Source organism: Cynocephalus volans, chromosome 8 (genome assembly GCF_027409185.1).
Source record: "Cynocephalus volans isolate mCynVol1 chromosome 8, mCynVol1.pri, whole genome shotgun sequence".
NCBI classification, from domain to species: Eukaryota; Metazoa; Chordata; class Mammalia; order Dermoptera; family Cynocephalidae; genus Cynocephalus; species Cynocephalus volans.
In genome coordinates, this window is record NC_084467.1 from 26,249,917 (window position 1) to 26,274,392 (window position 24,476).

The 24,476-nt window shown below is 43.5% G+C and overlaps 1 protein-coding gene, 1 long non-coding RNA gene and 2 pseudogenes across 2 annotated transcripts in view; 1 reads left to right on the forward strand and 3 right to left on the reverse strand.

The window, feature by feature from the left end:
- AZIN2 (antizyme inhibitor 2) overlaps positions 1–17,168 on the forward strand; it is a 37,097-nt gene extending 19,929 nt beyond the window's left edge. Inside the window, exons 9-10 of the mRNA XM_063106284.1 lie at positions 13,539–13,753; positions 16,778–17,168. Of these exons, the coding sequence (XP_062962354.1) occupies positions 13,539–13,753; positions 16,778–16,916 (354 nt within the window). The 3' untranslated portion in view covers positions 16,917–17,168. The remainder of the gene's footprint in view (positions 1–13,538; positions 13,754–16,777) is intronic.
- LOC134385209 (protein BTG1-like) lies at positions 5,369–5,864 on the reverse strand (annotated as a pseudogene).
- LOC134383216 (transmembrane protein 258-like) lies at positions 9,983–10,221 on the reverse strand (annotated as a pseudogene).
- A 1,944-nt stretch (positions 17,169–19,112) lies between the features above and the next one.
- Positions 19,113–20,787, reverse strand: LOC134385157 (uncharacterized). The gene is made up of 2 exons (XR_010024278.1): positions 20,731–20,787; positions 19,113–19,166 (listed from the first exon to the last, which is right to left on the reverse strand). It is a non-coding gene; the product is annotated as an uncharacterized LOC134385157 (long non-coding RNA).
- Between the last annotated feature and the right edge of the window lie 3,689 nt (positions 20,788–24,476).

Sequence of the window (24,476 nt, forward strand, 5' to 3'; positions counted from 1 at the left end):
GGCACACAGTAGGTCCTCAGTGTATGTTGGAGTTGAATAAGTTTTTAAAAATTATATAAGCAACTTAAAATTTAAAGGAACTTTTAAAAAGGGGAAAAACAACCACCACCACCACAACCAAACCCTCCGACATCCTCTACCCTAATGTAGCTCTATTCATTTGTTTCTAACATAACCTCTTTTTTCATCATACAGTGTTACATGGTTGCAAACCTCACATATATATTGGTGAGGATAAAGTCATTGTGCACTTATGGTAGCAGGTGCTGAACTAAGCATTTTACATGGCATTAGTCTTTTAATTTTTACAATAATTCCATAAGGTAGATCCTATTTTACAGATGAGAAAATAGGCTTAGGGAGGTAAAGTATCTTGCTCAAAGTCTCGTGGTTAATAAGGGGTAATGCTTATTAACTGTAGAGTGTAGCCCTTTGGGATACAGTTCATGTCTCACACAGTTTTGATTATCTGTCTGGTACCAGAGGAAAAGGTCTTAATTAATTTCCTATAAAATTACTACCTCCATATAAAATTGTTCTATCATTGGGCATTTAGGCATTGCTAATGTTTAGTTATTCTTACTCATGTTTTCATGAATATTCCCTCTGTCCAGAATGCTCTTTGCTAATCTCTCTGCATCGCTGGCTTGATTTACATGCTTAAAGTGTATTCACTTTTAAAAACTCTTTTATGATGACTCCCTGGAATAGGATTACTGGGTAGAAAGATAGGGGCATTTTTAAGCTTCTTCACACACATTGGCAGATTATTTTCCCCAAAGCTGGGACTGACATACACTTGAATTGTGCCTTTTTCACAAGAAGCTCACAGGCATTTCATGCTACGACCTATTCTTGTTGGCTAACTTGTCTGAAATTGTGTACCTCAGTATTTCTTTCATTTCTATGTCTGACAAGGCTAAGGTGTTTGGTTTTTGTTTATTGTTTTATATCCTGTGATGCCAATGCCTTTTTATATCCTCTGTTCAGCTAATTTGGGAGGTCTTGACTTTTCTTACAAATAGAGAAGAACTTGCGTATGCATGTGTGCATGTATTTCATGTCATATTGATATGAATATTTTTTCAATCTGTTTATTATTCTAGTTTTGTGATTCTTTGTTATGTTTTCATAGAAGTTTCAACACACTAGTATGTATCTTAACTAAGTGTGCTGTAGTTAATGGTAAGGAACTCTGTCTCTTTCTTTTGTGCTCTGCAGATTACCTTTATTTTATATATGTTTTTTCTTCTTATAGAAATAGAATGCTTATTGGAGAAAATTTAGCACAAACCACAAAATAAAATAATCCACTAATCCCACCATTCAGAGATTATTGTTAAAATTTACTTTGATTCCTTCTTTTTCCCCCAAAATGTCACAGTGTTGAAGTGCACATCATATTTAACTCTTTTTTAACTTAAAAAAAATTATATATTGTGACCATATAGTGTTCTTTATATACTGGCATGTTATGTGCACTTTTTTATATATGAACATTTTAAATGTTCATTGAGTGGTCTAAAATGACATATATTTAGGGTGTAAAGTTGCAATTCAACAAATATGTATTAGCACTTCATAAACACAAGGTATGGTTGGGTGTAGGGAGGGACCCAGAGGGGGCAAGTACCATGGGAGTTCTATGAAAATCTTGGGAGGCAAAATTCAGGGTACAAGCTCCAGTCACTCACTCCACGTGGAGAGACCTTCCTTCTATTGCCACAACTGGGCTTGCTTATTTGCCATTTTATTTTATTCTAGTTATTTATGCTGAAAAAAGTGTCAGTCTGTCTAGAATGTATTGCATTAGCACTTATCAAGAGTGGATCTAGACAAAGAAAAAACAAGACTCAAATAAATAAAACTATAAATGAAAGAGGAGACATTACAACTGATAACATGGATCAAAGGGACAACTGTGAATAATTATAGACAACCAAATTGGATAACCTAGAAGAAATGGATAAATTCTTAGACACATACTACCTACCAAGACTGAATCACGAAGAAATAGAAAATCTGAAAAGACCAATAATTGCTTATTGGCCTTTTGGCTGAGATCACTATAGTATCTGTTCTTATGAGCTGAATAGACCAATAACAAGTAAGGAGATTGAATCAGTAATCAAGAACCTCCCCACAAAGAAAAGCCCAGGACCTGATGGCTTCTGTAGTGGATTGAATTATGTCCCCCCAAAACTCACTGAAACTTGAGTTGTGTCCCCCAAGTTTTATGTATTAGAAACTTGGCCCCCTCTGTGACAGTTAAGAGGGTGGGAAATCCTATTATGATAATTGAAAGGTAGAGCCTTGAAGAGGTGATTGGATTGTATGACCGTGCAGTAGTGAATGGGTTAAAAATGATGGTCAGGGGCATGGTTCTGAGGGCTTTAAAAGAAGAGAGTTTGTCTTTCTCTCTCTCTGCTCTCTCTGCTTCCACCATCTTATGATGTGAGACCCCTGGGTCACTGTTGCCACCACCAGATGGACTTTGGACTTTCCAGCCTCAGAAATTGTAAGCAAGAATTTCATTTTCTTTATAAATCACCCAGTTTTAGGTATTTTGTTACATGTAACAAAAATGGACTAATACAGCTTCACTGGTGAATTCTACCAAGTGCATAAAAAAGAATTAATGCTAGTCCTTCTCAAACTCTTCCAAAAAATCGAAGAGGAAGGAACACTTTCTTTCTTTCTTTCTTTCGTTTTTGCCAAGAAAACAGACAATTTATTATAGAGAGAAGAAAAATTTCTCATCCAAAATATAGAAATCTGTACAACTTTGCCACAATCAATATACATGAACTGTACAAATTTACACCAGTTCATAATTTACCAAATAAAAGATGACTAACAAAGTTCACAAAATAGATGGTGGTTTGTGGAAAAGATTTTTATCCAATTAAATACTTGGAAAGTTACAAACAAGACCTCCACTTTCTAAAAATAAGAAGTTTACCCAGTCTTAGAAAACTACAAGTTAGCAAATGTACAGACAGCTGGTTGGTACCAACACCACAGTTGAGACAGTATCTTTTTTTTTTTTAAGATGACTGGTAAGGGGATCTTAACCCTTAACTTGGTGTTGTCAGCACCACGCTCTCCCAAGTGAGCTAACTGGCCATCCCTATATAGGGATTCGAACCCGTGGCCTTGGTGTTATCAGCACCACACTCTCCCAAGTGAGCCATGGGCTGGCCCTTGAGACAGTGTCTTTTTAAGGGTTTTTTAAAAGCCTGTTGCCATGGTAGATTCTGGTCACTTGCTACTTTCAAGGCCAAAAACACAATATAAGATCTATCTGATGATTTCCCCAGGTCATGTTTACTAGTTTGTCATATTTAAGTGCCAGGTAAAAGTCTTGTCATAAAATTTCCACTACTACCATGTTTAAAACATTGAACTTTCCTACTGAGCTGCCAAAAATATTAAGGATAACAATTTTCAAGTGTCAAAGTGCAAATTCCTCTGCAAGATCTATTGCAGAGAAAGTTTCTTTGAAATACAGATTTTCAGAGTTCTGGTCAAGATGGCAGAATAGACAGTCCCCAGCATCACTTTCTCCCACAAATTAACCAATTTACAACTATAAAAATGTAACATCAGCCAAGCTGGGGCTGCTGGAGCTCAGGGGAAGAGGAGGAGAGACCTACAGAGTTCATGAAGGTAAAGAAACCATGATGAGAGAAAGAAAAAACTGCTCAGAGCATTTTGGGCCACAGTTGCTTTAAGGCTGGAGCTGCTGAGCGCATGGAACAGGAGCTGGCAGAAGCTGCAGTTGTGCCCTTCAGATGGAGTTACTTGGAGGTGGAGAAGAGGGCCTTGGTGGCCCCCAGGACAGCAAGACCACTAATAGGGTTCCCATGGACCCATACAAGAGTGAGGAGCTGGAACAGCTGAAAAAAGGGAGCCATTCAGAGGCCAGTGAGTCAACACAAGGGACCAGTGCAGGGCCCATCCTATGGGAAGTGTTTGGAGCATGGGCGGTGGGGGAGATGGGCCCGCTGGGGGAACACGGGGACACAGCAAGGACAGCTGATCTGTCCCCCAATCAGCACAGGACCACTCACAGGAGACTGGTTGGGAATGCAGAATTGCATGGGGTGCAGTTTGATCAAAAAAATCAGGCGCAGATCAGAGTTTCTACACAACCCTGGTGCACCGAGTCTCTGGAGAGCTGGAAGTACCTATAAGGTCAACCATTCAACCCTGAGGTGCACAAAAAGCCTTTCCTAGGGAAACAGCAGCAAAGCAGCAATTTAGCTAAACCACAGAGCTCAAGTACTGGTTCCCACAGGAAGTTCCCCCATTTTAGAAGTAAGCAAAGGACAAAAAATTAGTTCCAGCCCAGGCACACCACCAGTGCCTTGGGGCCTGCCTAGGGACCCAAAGCACGGAGAAGGAGACCGGACTCCCTTCCCACAACTAGACACACCACGTCAGTGCCTCGAGACCCTACCCAGGGACCCAAGGTATGGACCTGGGGACCAGACACTCCCCAGAACCAGGCACACCTCCAGCACCAAGGAGCATGCCAAAAACATCACCTCCATGTGGGTGGACTACCATAGCCACCACAAAAACCATGTCTGCCGCGAAAGTGGCTAGATGCCACAACCACCACACAGATGGTTTGCCAGCCACTGGAGTGCATTGGCACAAGGAGAGTCACCAGCAGAGATAAAAGAAGAGGATGTCTCCTCCACAAAGCCCATTTCAGAGTGACAGAAGAAGCATCTGCTCTATGATAATATTGGGGGACATGATCACACCTCTCAGCATTGGACAGATCATCTAGGTAACAAATCAACAGAGTAACCATCATTCTTTCAGAAGGAGAGAAGAAATCTTGGGGAATTAGAGGGGGTAGGGGGGAAGGAGAGGGGGTGGGGGGAGGGAGAGGAGGATGGGGAGAGATTGGACAAGGGACATAAAGAATAATTATGATTGGTAACAATATATATGCTAGTAATATTGATTTGATCAACATATCTCAATGTTGAACCCCCCAAATATGTATAATCAATTTTGATTTAATTAAAAAATAAATAAATAAATACAGATTTTCATTAAATGGTATGAAAAGTTAGGTATAATGGCTGGGAGAAACTGAAAACCACCCTAGGACTTCACTCCCTAGCAAGTAAAGTGATAATTTACTTGGACTCACAGGCTATTAAATCATTGAAAGTTACTGTCCAAACTATGGCACTGTCACTTAAAATTTTTACCACTCTGTCTTGTGCCAGGTCTTCACAGCTGTGACATGGTTTAAATTCCATAATCCATCCCCAGGAGGAGCCCACCCAAAGCAAAAATCAAATTTATCCATCCATTATAGGATGATCCATCCATAGACTGTATCCTAACCAGACACAGTCGTCATATTGTAGTTTTTGGAAGGGCTTGTTCTGCCCAAGAGAAGTTCCTCCCTACAGCTGATTCTGCTGTCTACCATTTGCACGTTGGTGCTGTTTTGAGTCCTACCTCCTGCTGGTGAGGCTTCATACAGCACACAGATGGAAGCATCCCCTCCAGTTCCGTAGGACACTTCGTAGGGGTCAACCAGAGTGTGAGTTCACTTGGGAGAACCCGAACAGCTCCTGACTGCTCAGTCTAATCCACTACTGCCTGTCCACTCAGAGGATCCATTTTATGGTTGATGCGAATACAACGGTAACCTGATCCTTTGCACGGTTTTTCTGGGAACCAGTGAAGTTTATAATGTTCTGCCAGCAGCTCCTGCAGGCTCTGTCTGAAGGTCTGCAGCTGTCGCTCGCTCGTGAGCCCTTTGGTGCGGAGGAACTTGGAGATGAAGGACAGGGCGGCAGCGATCTCGCCTATCATGGTGGCACCCTAGAGTAGAAGGTATGTGTGGGGGTGGCCGGCGCGAGCGGCCCGGGGCCACCCCGGGTTCCCTCATGGGTCAGAGGGCTGAGAAAAAGACGGCATGAGGGACGGACGGCTACTTTTTTCTTTCCTTTGGAGTAAAAAAGTTACTTTCGAGACAGGAGGCGGCAAGAGAGAGAAAGAGATGGGCGACGGTGGGCTGGTCATATCGCTCTCGGACCTCCCCAGCCGCCTCTGCCTCCAGCTCCGCAGCCTCTGCAGAACCCAACAATTGCATTTCCAGCTCCGAAGGGCGAACAGGAGGGAACACTTTCGAACTCATTTTACAAGGCCAGCATTACCCTGATACTAAAGCCAGACAAAAACACTGCAATAAAAGAAGATTACAGACCAATATCCCTGATGAACATAGATGCAAAAATCCTCAATAAAATACTAGCAAACCGAATTGAATAGTGCATTAAAAGGATTATACACTATGGTCAAGTGGGATTTGTCATTCATAATTAAAAACTCTCAACAAATAAGGTATGGAAGGAATGTACCTCAACATAATGAAGGCCATATATGACAAGCTCACAGCTAACGTCATATGCAATGAGTATCCTAAGATCAGAAAGAAGATGGAAATGTTCACTCTCACCACTTCTGTTCAATATAGTAATGGAAATCCTAGCCAGAGCAGTTAGGCAAGAAAAAGAAATAAAAGGCATCCAAGTTGGAAAGGAAGAAGTAAAATTGTCTCTGTTTGCAAATGACATTATTTTATATATAGAAAACCTTAAAGACTGTGTTGAAAAACGATTAGAACTAATAAAGGAATTTAGTAAACTTGCAAGATACAAAACCAACATATAACAATTAAATACAATATTTCTATACACTAACAACAAACTATCTGAAAAAGTCAGAAAATAATCCAGTTTACAATAGCATCCAAAAATTAAAATATTTAGGAGTAAGTTTAAATAAGATCCGTAAACTGAAAACTATAAAACATTGATGAAAGAAATCAAAGAAGACACAAATAAATGAAAAGATATCCCATGTTCATAGATTGGAAGAATTAATAAATAGAAAAAACAATTCTAAAATTCATATAGAACCATAAAAGACCCCAAACAGTCAAAGCAATCCTGAGCAAAAAGAACAAAGCTGGAAGCATCATAATACCTGACTTCAAATATACTACAAAGCTATGGTAACCAAAACAGAATGGTACTGGCATAAAATCAGACACATAGACCAATGGAACAGAATAGAGAGCCCAGAAATAAATCCACATATTTGTGGTCAATTGATTTTTTTACAAAGATGCCAAGAACATACAATGGGGAAAGGGTAGTCTCTTTAAAAAATGATGTTGGAAAAATTTGATGTGCACATGCAGAAGAATGAAGTTGGACCCTTATCTCACACTGTTTATAGAAATCAACTCAAAATAGATTAAAGACTTAAAATAGGACCTGAAACTCAAACTACTATGAAAAAACACAGGGAAAAACTATACTCATTGGTCTGGACGATGATATTTTGGATATGATCCCCAAAGCACAGGCATCAAAAGCAAAAATAGATAAACAGGATTGCTTTAAACTAAAAAGCTTCTGCACAGCAAAAGAATCAATGGAATGAAGATACAACCTGCAGAATGGGAGAAAATATTTGCAAACCATATGCTGTGGTTTGAATAGCTCCCCAATTTCATGTTGGAACTTAACACCCAATATGGTGGTGGAAGGTAGGGTCTTTAAGAGGCAATTGGATTGCAAGGGCTGTGCCCTCATGGCTCAAAGCCATGGCTGCCAGAAGGTGGAAGTGGTCCAGTCAAAGCAAAAGTGGACCAGCCAAGAGCAAAGGTCATGGTGACAGTTTTTTTGGATGCTCAAGGCATTTTGCTTGTTGACTTTCTGGAGGGCCAGAGAATGATAACATCTGCTGCTTCTGAGAGTGTTTTGAGAAAGTTAGCCAAAGCTTTAGCAGAAAAACGTCCAGGAAAGCTTCCTCGAAGAGTCTTTCTCCAGCACCACAATGCTCCTTCTCATGTCTCTCATTAAACAAGGGCAATTTTACAAGAGTTTTAGTGGGAAATCATGAAGCATCCACTATACAGTCCTGATTTGGCTGCTCTGACTTCTTTTGTTTCCTAATCTTAAAAAATATTTAAAGGACACCCGTTTTTCTTAGTTAATAATGTAAAAAAGACTACATTGACATGGTTAAATTCTCAGGACCCACTGTTATTTAGGGATGGACTAAATGGCTAGTATCATCACTTTCAAAAGTGCCACGATACTGGCCAGCCACCAAAACCAAACCAAAACAAAAAACCCAACAACAAAAAAAGTGTCTTGAATTTGATGTAGCTTATGTTGAGTAATAAAGTTTATATTTTTATTTTTATCTTTTAATATCATTTTCCACAATGTTTATATTATAAACATTGGAAACAACCTTAGAAACAATCTTAATGTTTGTTGGCAGAATAACAAATAAATAAATTGTGATATATTCAATGCAGTGAATTCTATGCAGCATATCATGGACTATGGTTATATGCATCCATTGGATGAATCTTGGGAATGTTAGTTTCAACAACAAAAATGCAAGTTGCAGAGATTATATACTCTATAATTTCATTTATATAGATTTCAAAAGTGTGCAGAATTAAACAACGTATTGTTTAGGGTTTGGTACACTCACAGAAAACAAATAAAAGCAAGAGAATGATGAACACAAAATTCAGGATAGTGGTTACCTGTGGAGAGGTTAGGGAAGGGGAATGTCATTGGGGTGAGCCACGTAGGAGATTTCTTTATTTTATTTTATTTTTTAAAGATGACCGGTAAGGGGATCTTAACCCTTGACTTGGTGTTGTCAGCACCACATTCTCCCAAGTGAGCCACGGGCCGGCCCAGGAGGTTTCAAAGATACTGGAAAATTTATATTTCTTTAGCTGGGTGGCAGATATACAGATATTTATTTTATTGTTATTTTTATATCTTATACATGATATAAATATTCCTTTGTATGAATTAAATATTTAACAAAAATTGTGTTTGTCATCATTGCTTTATTAACATTCTTTGGTAGGCTCACATTTATTCTTTTATTACATGGTTACTAACATTTAGAAAAATATCTTGGGGATTTTAATTAGTGGTTATTTTATCCATTTATTAAACTAGAGAGTATTTTCTTTTTTACTTTACTAAATGTTTCTAGCTAGGAGAGATTAGAGCTCATGTATTTTATTTCTCCCATGAAGGTTTAATTATTTTCTTTGAATAAGTGTTATTGTGGCCTAGTACATCCAAGAATTTCATAACTTAATACTTTCATTACTATTGTGAGTGGAAACTTTCCCATGTTTTTGAGGTGAGACACTGGCTTGCATCTTAAAACACATTGATTTCCTCTAGTAACTGCCCCTATCCCTTTGGATTTTCCAGGTGGACAAACATATTATCTGCAATGTAATATTTTATTTCTTCTTTTTCTATATATTATATATTTATGTTTCTTCACTGCCCCTACTCTCTAATAGCTATTTCCAGCATTTCTTATGATGTATAAAATAGGAATGATGACAGAAAGCTTCAGACTTGGAGTCAGAAGACCTGGGTTCGACACCTGGCTCTGCCATATACTAGCTGAGTAGCCTTAGGCAAGTTACTTAATTTCTCTGAGCCTTGTTTCTCTAGTTTCTTCATTTGGAAAATGAGGGGCTAAACTTTAATTACTAATAATTGCTTCTGATTCTGAAATAAAGCCATGCTAGTATATCTCCATGAAATTAGAGTTGGCTCTTTACTTAAAATAGTCTCTCTTCATTGTGGGGTTTTGTTTTGTCTGCAGTTTAAATAAAAAACAGACTACTGAATGCCATGTTGAAATGTATTGGGAGAGTTAAATTTGAGTTATAGATCTGTATTTTTCAAATTATGATGAAGCCAGTGATGGATGTTGCTCATGTTGTCTCTACCTTTCATTTCTTTTCATTTTAATTAATTTAATTATTTGTCACACATCTGGCTTTATTATGAGCAGCAGGTGGGACACTTCCAGCAATGGTAAAAAAATTAATTTACAAAAGTAGGAATTCAATGAAGCTGCCTGGTTGGTACCCTCAGGAGCTCATCCGTAGATGCCGACCCGAGAGCAGCAGGAATAGGACTCCGAAGCCCACGAAGAGCGAGGCCACCAAGGAAATGAGGAGCTCTTTGTAGATATCCTGAGTGTACTTGGTGGAGGTGACCTCAAATGAAGAAACCAGGCGGTGAAGAACATGCCAGTTGCCAGAAGCACTGTAGTCAGATGGAGGAAGACAGCTGGGTTCACTGGGCTGGTGTATCTAATCATGGCCGTGAGCTCCTAGGGGAGGGCATGAGATCAGAGCCATCAAAGAATCCCATGATTTTGGCCTGGGGAGACTGTAGAGTTATCAAGGAGCCTTGTGCTGCCATAGACTGCTAGAGGACTATTTCAACCATTTTGCCTGGTACAGGGGCTCTGCCACGGGAAGTGCCTTTCATTTTAGAGATAAATGATCTGATCATTGAAGATGATTCTTTAAATATGAGTGTGGACTTGGCTATCTAAAGTTTCATGTCAGATTTTTGCCTATACAAGGATATGTTTAAAACATTTGTGGAAAAATGGAATTAAAAGATAATACGAATCTTTCCATGAACTTATTGAAGACCCCTTGTATGTTCATGAATGAGATTTTGACCATAGGTTTTGTTTTTTTTTTCCTTTTTGTGTGTTGCCCTTGTTCATCTCATATTTTTCTTTTAAAATATTTTTGTACACTTTACGTAGTGTAAGAATTATTAAGTTATTCTTTAAAAGTTGGGGATTTAGGGTTAGGGATATCACTAGGGCCATGTACCTTTCTCAGTGTTTGACCTTGTTTCTTCTGTGGATCTGTTCACATATTGGGCTCTTGGAGGAAGATAGCTGACTGCAGCTAGGAGGCCAGTTGTCTGGGACTGCTTAAAGTTCTGCTAACTCCCTCCAGAATCTGGGCAGGTCCTTCCCTTCTCTGAGTTTTCTCATCTGTAAAGTGGGAATTGCAACTGTACCACCTGCCTCTCAGGTGGGATGTGAAGTAGTGGTGGGCATACTTTGGAACAAGCAACCGCCGTCTTCTTTCACAGAGGGCCCAGAGGCTGGCAGACTGGGAATCTTGTTTCTTCTTCTTCTTCTTTTTTTTTTTTTTTTTTGGCAGCTGGCCAGTAAGGGGATCCAAATCCTTGACCCCAGTGCTTGCTGTTGTCAGCACCGCTGCTCTAACCAAGAAAGCTAACTGGCCAGCCCTCAGATTGGGCATCTTGGATTTTGACAGACGCTTGTCTATTTCCACTCAGTTATCAGACTTAAAAGCTTGTAGCCACATGCTTTTGGAATATTTATTTTGCAGATTTTTTTTTTTTTGGCTTTAAATAGTAAAAGGGCAGGAAATAATGTAAAGTTTAAAAATGTTTTTTCCACCTATTTTTTATTTACACCAGTAATAAGAAGTGAGAGAATGCTAATTTATAATCCAAGGATGCCTTTTCTCTTTATTGCAGGAGAACCTTTAAAATCTATTGTCTCAAAGATCCTTGTGGATATATTTATAGAGCATCCCCCCCAATCTTTAAAAGTTAGCTTAATTTTTTTTGTTTGTTTTGGTGGCTGGCCTATACAGTGGTCTTAATCCTTGACCTTGGTGTTATAAGGCAGCCCTCTAGCTTAATATTTTTTTTAATGATTGGGGCTAAGGGAAATAATTCAGAGCAATTGAGATTAATTTTACTCTTTAACAAAATGCTTGTAAACAAGAATGTTAAGTTATATGAACATAGATATATTTATTTATCTCTCCTTCCTAGAACTTGAGCTTCTTGAGCAAAGGAGGTTTGCTTTTCTTCTGTTCATTGCTGTATCCCCCAAATGCTCAATAAGTACTTGAGTGAATTAATGAATATAGGATAGTTCTCATTCTTGATTTAAATAACATGTGCATAGTTTCCTTTATTAATGAGACTAATAGCTTATTAATTAACCTCTGGTCAAATATATCTTTTTTTGTTGTTGTTCTGGTCAAATATATGACTATTATTTCTGCTTATGGAAACTGTGACTTTTCTTTCTCGATTTTACTCATTCCTACCCCTGGCTAAGGAAATGAAATGCCTTTCCTTTTTTTTCCCATTGGTTTTCTCCACTTCCTCTTTCTAGGTTCCTTGGATTCATATCATTTTTTTTTTTTTGCTTCCCTTCCTCATCACTCATGTATAAGTATATCCCATTCATTTATTTATTAGTCTAAAAAATGTTATTCAAACAAGCATCTACAGTATGTCAGACTGCCAGGCATGAAGGAGATGGGGATAAACAGGACCTACACAATCCCTGGGCTTGTGGGATTTATAGTCTGACAGGGGAGACAGGTCAGTGCAGATATTTCACAAATATTTAATTATGGATTATGGTAAATGCTAGGAAGCCAAAGCTTGGGGGGACATTGGAGCTTTAGGAAAGTCTGCCTTGAGGCCATTTTAGCTGGGATCAAAAGGAAAAACAAGAGTTGGCAGATTTGGGGCCTCTAGGAGCAGCATGGGGGAAGACAGGAGGTGGGAGAAGCAGAGTTTATTTGGGGAGTCCAGAGCAGTGGGGTAATTGGAACACAGCTACTGTAGCAGAAGGGGGTACGAGGGGCCTTGAAGGGCACAGTCAGGATCTGCTCATGTTCATTTTTCAGTCGTGACTCCTCCTCTAGGACCTGCCTGTCAGGATCCCTACATTGTGACAAATTGTGTTGATATCTTTGTTGATACTGGTTGTCCGCAAATGGTCTGTGTTACAGATTTCTTTTTTGGATTTGGAAGTCACTTAAGAAAAAACTTTAAATTTTATGTCATTGGTAGTTGTGTCTTCGGGCAAATCACTTAACCTCTCAGAGACTCAGTTTCCCTGAAATGGATGTAATCATGTCTACACTGTGGCGTCCTCTGTGACCTCTGCCCAGTTACCCTGTGATTGTCTGTTGGATGCCTGTTTTCCTCACCAGACTGAGCCTGGGGGATGGTGAGTTTAACCCACCTGTGTACTTCTGGCACCTGTTACTGGGCCTGACATGGAATGAGGGCATCTGGGGGCTTTCATAGAAGAGGTAACCCCAGGGCTGGCCCAGAAGTCAGGCTGGATTTGAGTGTGGGGGAAGGGATATGGAGTCGTGGACACTCTCAGTCTGGAAAGTGGCCAGTGAAGACTGAAGTAGAGGTGATAACAAAAACAACAGTAATAATAGTGCTAACTTACTGGACCATTGCTATGTGCCAGACACTTCTAAACACTCTCCGTGTACTAATTTATCCTTTCAATAGCCCTATGACAGGTACTATTGTTGCTTCCATTTTTACACATGAGCAAACTGAGACTCAAAGAGATTAAGTATCCTGCCCAAGATAACACAGCTAGCAAGTGTTGGAACCTGGATTTAAGACAGGCATTGTGTCTTCAGATTGTAAGAGGCAATGAAGCAGAGAAGTGGGGAGGGCCTTAAATGCCAGGCTCAGAGGCCCATCCGGTCTTTATCCTATTGGCCAAGGGAGCCATGGAAGGCTTTTGAGGGAGGGAATGCTAAGGCTCTGGTAGCCTAGGAGAGCTGATGTGGCCATACCTGTCTTCTACAGAAACCATCCACGGAGCAGCCCCTGTACAGCAGCAGCCTGTGGGGCCCAGTGGTTGATGGCTGTGACTGCGTGGCTGAGGGCCTGTGGCTGCCGCAACTACAAGTAGGGGACTGGCTGGTCTTTGACAACATGGGCGCCTACACCGTGGGCACGGGTTCCCTCCTCGGGGGGACCCACACTTGCCGCATCACCTACACCATGTCCCAGGTGGCCTGGTAAGGGGGCCCTGCTGGGAAATGAGGGGTTGGGGGGCCAAGCTGGGCAGAAGTGACAAGGGAAACCTGAGATTTGAGACTCTGCTTTTGTCATCCAATTTGACAGGTAGCTCTTGGCTGTTGATTCCATGTGAGCCTGTGCTTGGCACCTGGCTGTGGCCATGAATGAGGCTGAGCTTCCCTTGAGGAGCTCACAGCCTTGTGAGAGACAGAGAGAAGTAGATAGACACTCATGAGAACACTGGGCTGGGGGGAAGGCCCAGGCCCACCTCCCTGAGGAAGTGGGAGTCAGCTGGCAGGAGGAGTGGCAGGGGGTTCCCAGCAGAAGGAACAGAGAACAAGTGTGGTATGTTCAAAGTACTGGAGAGGGAGGCTAGGCTAGATCTGGGAAGGCCATAAAGGCTGAGTGAAGACTCTGGAAGCAGCAGGAAGCACACACCAGTTTGAAGCAGAGTCTGATTTGCATTTTGGAAAGACGCCCGGCCCCTCCCTTGCTACTGTGCTGGCATCCAGGAAGGTGAGAGGTGTGCGAGGAGAGAGTCATGCTCATTAACCCTGATGTCAGACCTGACATTAGTATATCTTATGATTATTTCCTTTCACCCACACAACACTGTGGGGATCAGTATTATTATCAACAGAGGTCATTCTTCTGAGGTCACACAGCTGGTCAGTGGAGAGGGGCCCTTTGGGGGCTGGGAAGAGTACTGCTGAGGGCAGGAGCAGTTGGAAGGGCTGTTTATGCAGGGCCCTCAGGAGTGAGTGTAGCCCGTGTGTTGAGGGACAGGCTGGGTGCTTGAGGACCCCCCAGGAGCAACGCCACCAAACCCCACACCTGACGGGGCATCAAAGTCACATTTCATTTGTCCATTCAACAAAACTTTGTTGTTTCTACTCCATGCAGGGGCACAGGATAGGCTGATGTAGCCACTTTGCCACTGGGGTGTTTTGACAAGGCCTAAAAAACAAACTTAAAAAACAATCATCATGCAGGCTTCCTTATCCCATTCTTGGCTCCATCATCAGCAATCACAGGTGGATGAGGTTGCAGAGTCAGCTGCACCCATTACTAGGAACAAAAACTTTTGATGTATTGAAATGGACGTGTCAAAAAATTCCCCATATCAAAGGGGCCTTGGCAAAATGTTCTGCTTTAGCACCTGGCTCTGGGCCAGGTCCTGGAAGATACAGGAGCATCTAAGACAGTGTGGTGAGCTGAGGCACAGACATGCACATACAGACACTTGCACAGAGAGTACAAAAGCCACTGGGGAGGGACAGTGGTTGGGGCAGCTTCTCAGGAAGCACCACCTACAGGTAAGGAGGAATCAGCCAGGCATAGGAGGGCCAGGCAAGCTGAAAGGACAGTGGTCCAGGCTGAGAAGTAAAGAGGCTTTAAAGAGTCCAGTTATTCAAAGAATTGCAAATAGCTCTGTGTACATGGAGGGAGTGGCATGTGGGGAAGACTGGATCAAGAAGGATCCTGGAGGCCCAGAATGGACTTGATCTTGAAGGCAGTAGGGAACCACTGAGGGATTTTAAGGAACTGGACCAACCCATTTTTAAAGATGAGACAGAGGCTCAGCCAGAGGGTGTTTGGCCCAGAGAGCCTCCCACAAGAAAGAGACCAGCCTGACTGGGCTGTGTATAAAGATACTGACCACTGATTTGCTATTGAATTGTATGCATCAGCAAAGAGGGAGGCCTTCCTGCAGGTGGGGCGGACTGGAATGCGCTGGAAGTATGAAAGGAGTGAAGGTGGGACCTGTATAGAAGAGGGTTTGGTGGGGAAGCAGAACCCAGCAGAAGCAAAGGACAAGCAGGCATGGTCCCTCCAGGCATCCTGATGCTGAACCCAGTGCTCATCCCATCCTCCCACCCAGCGTCCACCCCCTCTTACTGAGTGGGTGCTTGCCAGGTGCCAGCCTGCTGCTGGGGGCACCAGCAGTAACTCAGATGTATTCTCTGCCCTGCTGTAGTTGAAGGAATGTCAGGGACACAGATATTGAACACTTATTATGATCGAGGAGAGGTGCACTGTGTGTGAGACTCTGCTGTGTCCTGGCTTCCCTGAGATTGTCACTGAAGACCTGAAGGAATTAGTCAGGTGAGGGTTGATGATGCAAGCAGAGGGATAAGCATGGGCACAGGCCTGGGATACTATGTGTGTGACAGCCCAAAAGATGGCTATCACAGATGACACCCAGGTAGTGTGGGCGGGTGTGGCTGGGAGTATGGTGGGAGAGGTGGGCAGGGGCTGGATCTTGCAGGTTCTGAGAGTGGAGGGAAGCTGCTGGTGGCTCAAGAGAAGGGACTTGCCTTTGAAAAGATAAACATGGGCTAGTGCTGAAAACTGTCTGGAGGGGGCAACAGCAGATCTGGGAGACTGTGCGGTCCCAGCCGTAGATGGGGTGATAGTGGGAAACAAGAGGGTACATGTGAGGTGCTCTGGAGCTGGGCTGGCAGGGATTGACGGGGCTGGGAACAAGATTCCCAACTGTGGAGCGGTTTATCAACATAGGTACATACATAGGAGGAGAATCAGTTTGTGGAATTGTTTGAGAAGAGCAGATGTTTTATTTTTTTTAAGTCCTAAGCCTGGGGTATGAAGAATGTGGGCTTTGGAATGAGAGTGTTGGGTTCTATCCTAGTAGTATTACGTAGTAGGGATGTGATGTTGGGCAGGTCACTTCTCTCTGAGTCTCAATTTTCTCATCAGTATCATTGGGATGATAATGTCTCCCTCATGGGGTTTTTGGGAGGATACAATTAGATAATGTAGGTATAGCATCTGGCACAGTAAATGTGAGTTCCTTTCCCTTTTTGGGATGTGGGGACTACAGGGGAAAAGAGAGCAGTGGGGAAAAGCAGGCTGCCCCTTCCCCTGCCCTCAGCTGGGCTCTGGGGCTCAGGTGAGAGCCTTTTGCCCCATGGGGCCAGGTCTACAGGTGCAGGGGGCATCGGGAAACCCCAGGCCTGCAGATCCCATGCTGGCTGCCTCCAATGCCCCTCTCTCACCTGCAGGGGAGCACTGCGAGGGCAGCTAATGCCTGCAGAACAGGATGAGGACGCCGAGGGTGTGTGCAAGCCTCTGTCCTGTGGCTGGGAGATAACAGACACATTGTGTGTGGGCCCTGTCTTCACACCGGCGAGCATCATGTGAGCGAGCCCTGTCCCCTCCAGAGAACCCCAATGGGGATGCAGAGATGCCTCTGGGAGAGATGGAAAAGACGGCAAGCAGGGGCACCACTGGCCAGGACTCTGATGCTTGCTCTACCATCTCCATGCTCCACCTGTAGTGTTTTTGCCCTGTGAATAGGACCAGTCTTACACTCGCTGTAGTTCAAGTATGCAACATAAATCCTGTTCCTTCCAGCTGTGTTTGCCTCCTCTGCAGGGGACCTGGCCAGCCAGGTGTGGGGGTGTTGTGGGGGTCTCCCTCAGTCTCCTTCCCACCTTTGTAAATATGAAGCAAATAAATATTTAGGTTTTTTTTTTTTTTTTTTTTTTTTTAAGTTATTGTTTTCTTTTTTTGTTGTTGTTGTTGGTTTTTCGTGACCGGCACTCAGCCAGTGAGTGCACCGGTCATTCCTATATAGGATCCGAACCCGCGGCGGGAGTGTCGCGGTGCTCCCAGCGCAGCACCCTACCGAGTGCGCCACAGGCTCGGCCCAATATTTAGGTTTTTTAATACTCCAGTGGAATCCAGCAGTTCGATTCACAAAGCAGCCTGGGCTGGGCCTGGGGCAAGACTTCCCCACCCTACACTGATGAGCCCATGACCTCCGCTTCAGTCCTGATTATGTTCCTGATGCTGGCTGCAGCACGGGCACTTCTCACCTTCTCCAACTCATCCCTCCTCTGCACAGGGCTCTGTGCCTGGCGTCATGAGGAAGGGTGAATTGTCAGGGGTTGAGATGAGGGTCAGAGTTGCCTCCCCTCATTGAGCTCATGAGTAGCCTCTGTGTGAACCCAACACTCTACCTAAGGCCTGGCCCAGTGTAGGGGCAATTGAGTATTTGATACAGCTTTTGAAATTCATACCAAAGATAAAGAGCTAAGAGATGGGTATCTGGGAGGTTTTGAGTAGACCCTGCACCCTGGCTCTCCTTGCAGGTTGGCAAAGCAGTAAGAGTAATACGAACTCGTGGTGCTCGGTTTTGCTTATTCAGGCAGTAACTGATAGGACAGGATCAGGCACAGAGTATTGCTGTGGCCAGTGCCAACAGCCCTGATGTCTCCTCAGACTGGCAGTTCTTATAAAGACAAAGGCTCCTTCATACTGCCAGGGTCCCAAACTATGCACCTGGGGTGTGTGAGCTGCTTAGCAGAGTTCAGATTTTAGAGTTCCCCCAGCTGCTGCAGGGGTCACTAAAGATTATTTTCTTCTGCAATTAAAAAAAATTGAGATATAATTCACACACCATAAAACTCACCCTTTAAAGTATAGAATTCAATGGTTTTTAGTATATTCACAGACTTGTGCAACTATCACCACCGTCAATTCTAGAACATATTCATCACCCCAAAAGAAACCCCCTACCCATTAGCAGTCGCTCTCCATTTTCACTTTCCTCCAGCCCCTGGCAAAACTAATCTACTTTCCATCTCTGTGGATTTGCCTATTATGGACATTTCATTGCGATGGTTTTTTGTATCTTCACTTGAACTTCTCTCTGGGTCAGCATGACCACCCTGCTTTGGTATCTCAGATAGTTCTGGGACCTGCACATGGCTCTGAGGTCATCTAATGAGGCAATGTGCCATGTGTTCAGAGTGAACTAGGTGCTTGCCAAAAGCAAGGGTGTCTCCCTTTTCCAGGCTGAGCATGGAAGTTTTTGGTACTTTGACAATAGGCTGAAAGCTCATGATATCAAAAGACTCAGAGAGTGATCAGAAAGGTTTACTCTACTGCCCCCTTGTTATCCACCCAAAGCCATGTTTCATGGATATTACCATACAGGTCTCGGCCCTCTGTCTATGAGACTATTTCTGAAACTTCTTCTGTTTCAGATATCCAAGCAGATCTGGACCCATTCACACTTCTTCTGCCGGAGGGGTGGTGGGGGTACGGGACAGATTCTTCTGCTGGAATTGGGCATGTGCTGCCAAAGGCGGAAGGAGCTCTAGGGAGACACGGCTGGCTGCAGTGAGATTCAGGCATAACTCATGACCTCGTCTGAGGCAGGTTCACTGGGGTGGGCCTCTGTGGCTTCTGAAGTGACAGCAGCTGGTATGGAATTTGAATAGATTTCTCATGGGAGCCTCTCCAGTGTTTCATGTTCCATTTGCTATGAGAATGTGAAATGTACTTTTGTGAGAAACACATACACAGAACTTGATTTGACTTACATGGGAGTACGAGTTAACAGTCATTTCTTTTATTTGTTTTTGTTTCTGATTCCATCTTTTTCTGAAGAGAAAGAAGAAAAAGACATAAAATGTGGAGAATGTTAAGGGGCTTCGGGCCTGTGCAGGGGAACCTGACCTGAGATCTCTTGGAGCCCTGGCTGCAAAGGTCTTCACTTCTTTCATGACCCCTCACACCATCTGGCTAACTCAGAAGTCAGACTCTCCTGTCGGCCTCTCACAGACCCATCCTGCTCACCTCACCTGAAGGACCTCCTCCCAGCACCTCCCCACATCTCTCCTGCACCTCTCAAAGCTCCTCATGTGAGCTCATTCACTCACTCTGGGAGGTTAACAGACCTGCTACTGCCCCAGACCGAGCTTCCATCCCCTCCCTCTCAGGACTGGCCTCCCTCCTTCCCCTCCACAGTCTACTCTCCACTCAGCAGCTGGGTGCTGCCACTTCTGTTCATTCCAGTTCACCAAGAATGAAACTTAAAGTCCTCACCCAACTACCTCTCTGATTCCCACTCTCCCTGCCCCTCTCACTGGGTTCTGGCCACACTGGCCTCCTCTGTATTCCTCAAACTCTCCACTTGGGCCTGAATTTACTGTCCCCTCTCTCTAGAATGATCTTCCCAGGCTATCTGTGGGGCTCACTCACTTCATTCAGGTTCTGCTCAAATGTTTTCTTTAGGTGAAGCCTTCCTGCATCACCCTTTAGAAAACAGCAATTCTCAGTGTCCCTCCTTTCCCGTAACTGGTTTTTTCACAGCACCAGTCACTATTCAACATACTCTATGACATGTTTGTTTGTGTGTCATCTGTCAGCCCCTCTAGAATGTGAGCTCCTTGGCAGCAGGAACCTTATTTATTTTTTCACTGCTGTGTCCTCATCACCTAAACAGAGCAGGTGCTCAAAAACTATATGCCAAATGGACAAACAAATAAACATAGCTCTTACCTGTCTGAACCTGTTTACTCACTTGTAAAACATGGCTGCTAAATACATTTCCCTCAGAGGGTTATTCGGAGGATTAAATAAGAAAATGAGTATAAAGTACTCAGCCCAGAGCCTAGTATATGATTAGGTGCTCAATAAATGATATTGAAAGGTAATTCTTTGAGCACTTACTAAGCACTTATTGTGGCCGTTCCCTATAGTCGACTTTGGTGATGCACAGATGGGTCCCTGTGAGTGCTCCAGGAGCTCACAGTGCTGTGTGGTCATAGAGGGCCTTGAATGACAGAGCTACGAGTCTGAACTTAATTCTGCAGGCAGTAGAGATCCTTATATGCTTCTGGAGTAGAAGCATGACAGGACCTTTGGGAAGACAATTGAAAGCATATTCAAAAGGGGCAGAGTGAGACCTAGTGGGCTGGTGGTAGCTTGTACTTCTGTAACCCCTCACCCCCACCCCAGCCCGGGAAAGGCAAGCCCAGCTAGGGAGCCTGCTGGGGGTCAGAGGGACACAACTTGTCAACTCTTTCCACCCTTGCTCAGGAGGGAGATGATGACTCTCTGGGTGGGAGGTCATTCTCCACCGAGGAAACCCACCTGCCTAAGCCAGCTCATTCGAGCTGTAAAGGGACCACAGGGGAGGCAATAGGATGGGAGTTCCACTTACCCCTTTGCTCCATTTGAAACCCTCCTCTTGGCACCTCTGGGATGAGCAGCTAAGCCTGTGTAAATTCAACCAGTAAAATTATCTGATACAGCTTCCTAACAGTTAGAAGAATCTTTTTGAAACATGAATCCGATCTTGTCAGTCCTCTGCTGAAAACCCTTTAATTGATTCCCATGTGATGTCAATAAAAGCCAAATTGCCTGACGCCCCTGCCCACCTCTCCGACTTCATCTCGTGCCACTCTTCTCGCATTTCAGTTCCTCACATTTTCTGAGTTCTTTCCTGTCTCCAAGGCTTTGCCCTTGCTGTTCCCTTAGCTTCTCCAGGGCCGGCTCATCCTCATCTTAAAGGCCTCAGCCTGAATGTCACCTTCTCAAGAAGGCCTTTTCTGAACACCCTGTCCAAAGTAGCCCCCACCTAGTTATGTGGAGTCATATTTTATAAGAATTAGGTTCTAAAGACAATATTTAAGGCAAGAAACACATGGTCAAAATTATCATTGAAAATCTCTTAGAAAGCTCTCATACTATCGGAGGCCAGCACATCATGCCCTCTTTTTGTTCCTATAAGATGCCAGGCACACTTCCTTATAACCCCAGACATCCCCATAGATCTCCCTCACCCCTTCGAGTCTTTGCTCAAATGTCATTTTCCCAGTGAGGCATTTCTGATCACCCTCTTTAAAACTGTAACACTTCCACTCCCACCCCAGCATCCCATAATCTCTTTCTTAGCCTTACTTTTTTCTCCCATAGATCACCATCTAACACACTATACATTTTACTTAGAATTAAGCTCTGAGGGCAGAGATTTGTTTTGTTCACTGCTGTATCCACAGTGCCTAGAATACTACCCTACATACAGATGTTCAGGAAATAATTGTTGAATGAAGGAATGAATCTTTCAGGTTTCAGCTTGGGTAACTCTCCCTTTTTTCTTGCTTTCTAATGCCTTGGTTAGGTGCTGTTTTTCTGGGCTTTCATAGCATCCTGTATTTACCTCTATTAAATAACTGTTGATTGCAACATACTGTAATTTTTCTCTCTCACTTTCCTGCACATGTGTTAATTCCACAAAGACAAGCAGTGTTTCCCCTACTTGCTAGTGTGACCTGGAGTCTGGATTTGTGCTTGGCACAGAGTAGGTGCTTAGTGTCTTTTGAATAAACTATTTTTGGAAGGTGGGAGCTGCCCCTAAATCCTGAGGGGAGGGGCATCTGGCCCCTTCTCCTCAGCTCCTGAGTAGGCCTAGATCCTACAGTGGGGAAACCACTGGAACAGGCTGAGGGCCCTGCAAAAACCTCAGGGTTTCACTTAGGAAGAACCCAGCTTGACATACTACTGAGACCTAGGCAGGGAGGCATACAGGCTGCCTCAGTAACTCTTTCCTCTCTTCCACGCAGCTAGGTGACCTTGGGGTAGGATAGCCAGATAAATACGACAGCCAGTTAAATATATATATATATATATATATAAATATATATATATATAAATATATATATATAAATATATATAAATATATATATATAAATATATATATATAAATATATATATAAATATATATATATAAATATATATATAAATATATATATATAAATATATATATATATAAATATATATATATATAAATATATATATATATAAATATATATATATATAAATATATATATATATATAAATATATATATATAAATATATATATATATAAATATATATAAATATATAAATATATATATATATAAATAAATATATATATATATATTTTTTTCCTCCTTAAAAGATGACCGGAAAGGGGATCTTAACCCTTGGCTTGGTGTTGTCAGCACCACGCTCAGCCAGTGAGCGAACCGGCCATCCCTATATAGGATCTGAACCCGTGGCCTTGGTGTTATCAGCACCGCACTCTTCCGATTGAGCCACAGGCCGGCCTTCAGCCAGTTAAACTTGAATTAAGATAAACGACGGATAACTTTTCAGTATACGTTATGTCCCATGCAATATTTGGGATATTTTTATACTAAAACATTACTCCTGTTTATCTGAAATTCAACTTTGTGCCTCCTGCATTTTATTTGCTAAATCTGGCAAATGTTAGGCCTCGTGACTAGCTTAACATCAGCACAGCCAGGTTAAGCATCTTTTCTCCTTCTCCCCCCTCCCCTTTCCTTTTTCTGCTGCGGGAACTGAGCAGCGAAATTCCTCTCCTGGGAAGGGGTAAACATGACCATTATCATCAAAGGAACGTCTTGTGTGCTGCGGGAGCAGGGTTCGGGCTGGAGCGCTTTGCACTGATATGGTAACGACACTAATTAGAAGCCTATGCCCTAACCGACCAGGTGTTTGCAGACTACAAGGGCTGTGTCCCCTTGCATACCACTGATTTCGAAATTGCCCATTACTCTGTCAGAACCCTCAAAGGCTTATAAACCCCTGCTTTCCTTTGTTCGGGAGAACCGATCTGACTCAGTCTCCCCTCCTGGCTGAAATAGCGCCTGGCTCGGGTCTCTCTCTCTCCCTTTTCTCCGTCTCGCCGAACCGAACAGCAAGACCCCGGACGCTGGATGTCCCTCTCTGGGTTTCGTTTTCCCCATCTGTGGAACGGGAATATTTCTGAGACTTGCCTCAGGGACCCCTCAGAAGGAGCAAACTCCCCCAGGTGTTGTCCCTCCCCTCTGAGGAGTCGTGGGGAAAGCGCGCTGGTCTTGGGACTTTCTCGCTGAGTGATTATGAGAAGTCTTTTCCTCCGGGAGCGTCAGTTTTCTCGTCTGAGCATGAGACTGGCGGGGGTGGAAACGGTGCTCTGAACTACTGTTGCTCGGCTTCCAGCCTTCGGAAACCCCCATCACGACCCCTAGCCCCGAACGCCGCGGATTTCCGGTGGCGTGACGTCACTCCCGCATCCCAGAACTTCCTAGGCTTTGAGCTACGCGCTCTTGCGCCCTCTGCCGGCTCGGAGGAGGGACTGACTTTACCAAAGACAGACGGAAATAGCGGAGTCCATTGGTCGAAAGATGGAGAGACGCAGCTCCACCCCCCCCAGCCTCCACCAATGGGAAACCGAATCTTCGCCGAGGGCGGGGCTCCCACGGGAAAGGGGTCAACCCGGGACCGAAGGTCCGTAGGAAGGTGGCGACCTGGGAATCCCTGGGTAACACTGGCTGTGGGCTCCTGGCCCATTAGTTACTTCCGCTTCCACTTGAAAGTTAGGAGGATACTAGAGTAAAAGAACCGGAAAACTGTGGCTCTATGAAGATTTGTCTCCAGTGTTCTCATTTCATACCTGAGAGAGGACACCAGCTGAGCTCACGCAGAAAATCAGGGGCTTTGAACGAAGTCTTGATTTCCAGGCTAAGATGTTTTACATTTCAAAATAATCGAGTACTTACTGTCTGTCATACCCTGCCCGCGCCCTTCCCTCGCATGGTTTCATTTAATGCACACAATCCTGTGAAGAGGATATCATGGCACGGACTTCGACCCCTCACCGCCTGTGTTGGAATCCTGGTTCTGCCAGTTACTAGCTATGTATCCTGGCGCAAATTACTCTGTGCTACAGTTTCTGCGTCTGTAAAATGGGATAATAGTACCTACCTCATAACCACGGTTCTAAGGGTTAATACTCCTTCGTAACCGCGTTATCCTTAAAATTACTTCCATTTACAAATTAGGAAATTGAGGCTTAGATATGAAGTAATTTCCCTGGAACAGATAGTAACTAGTGGAGACAGGCTGGAAAGTGTCTCTGCC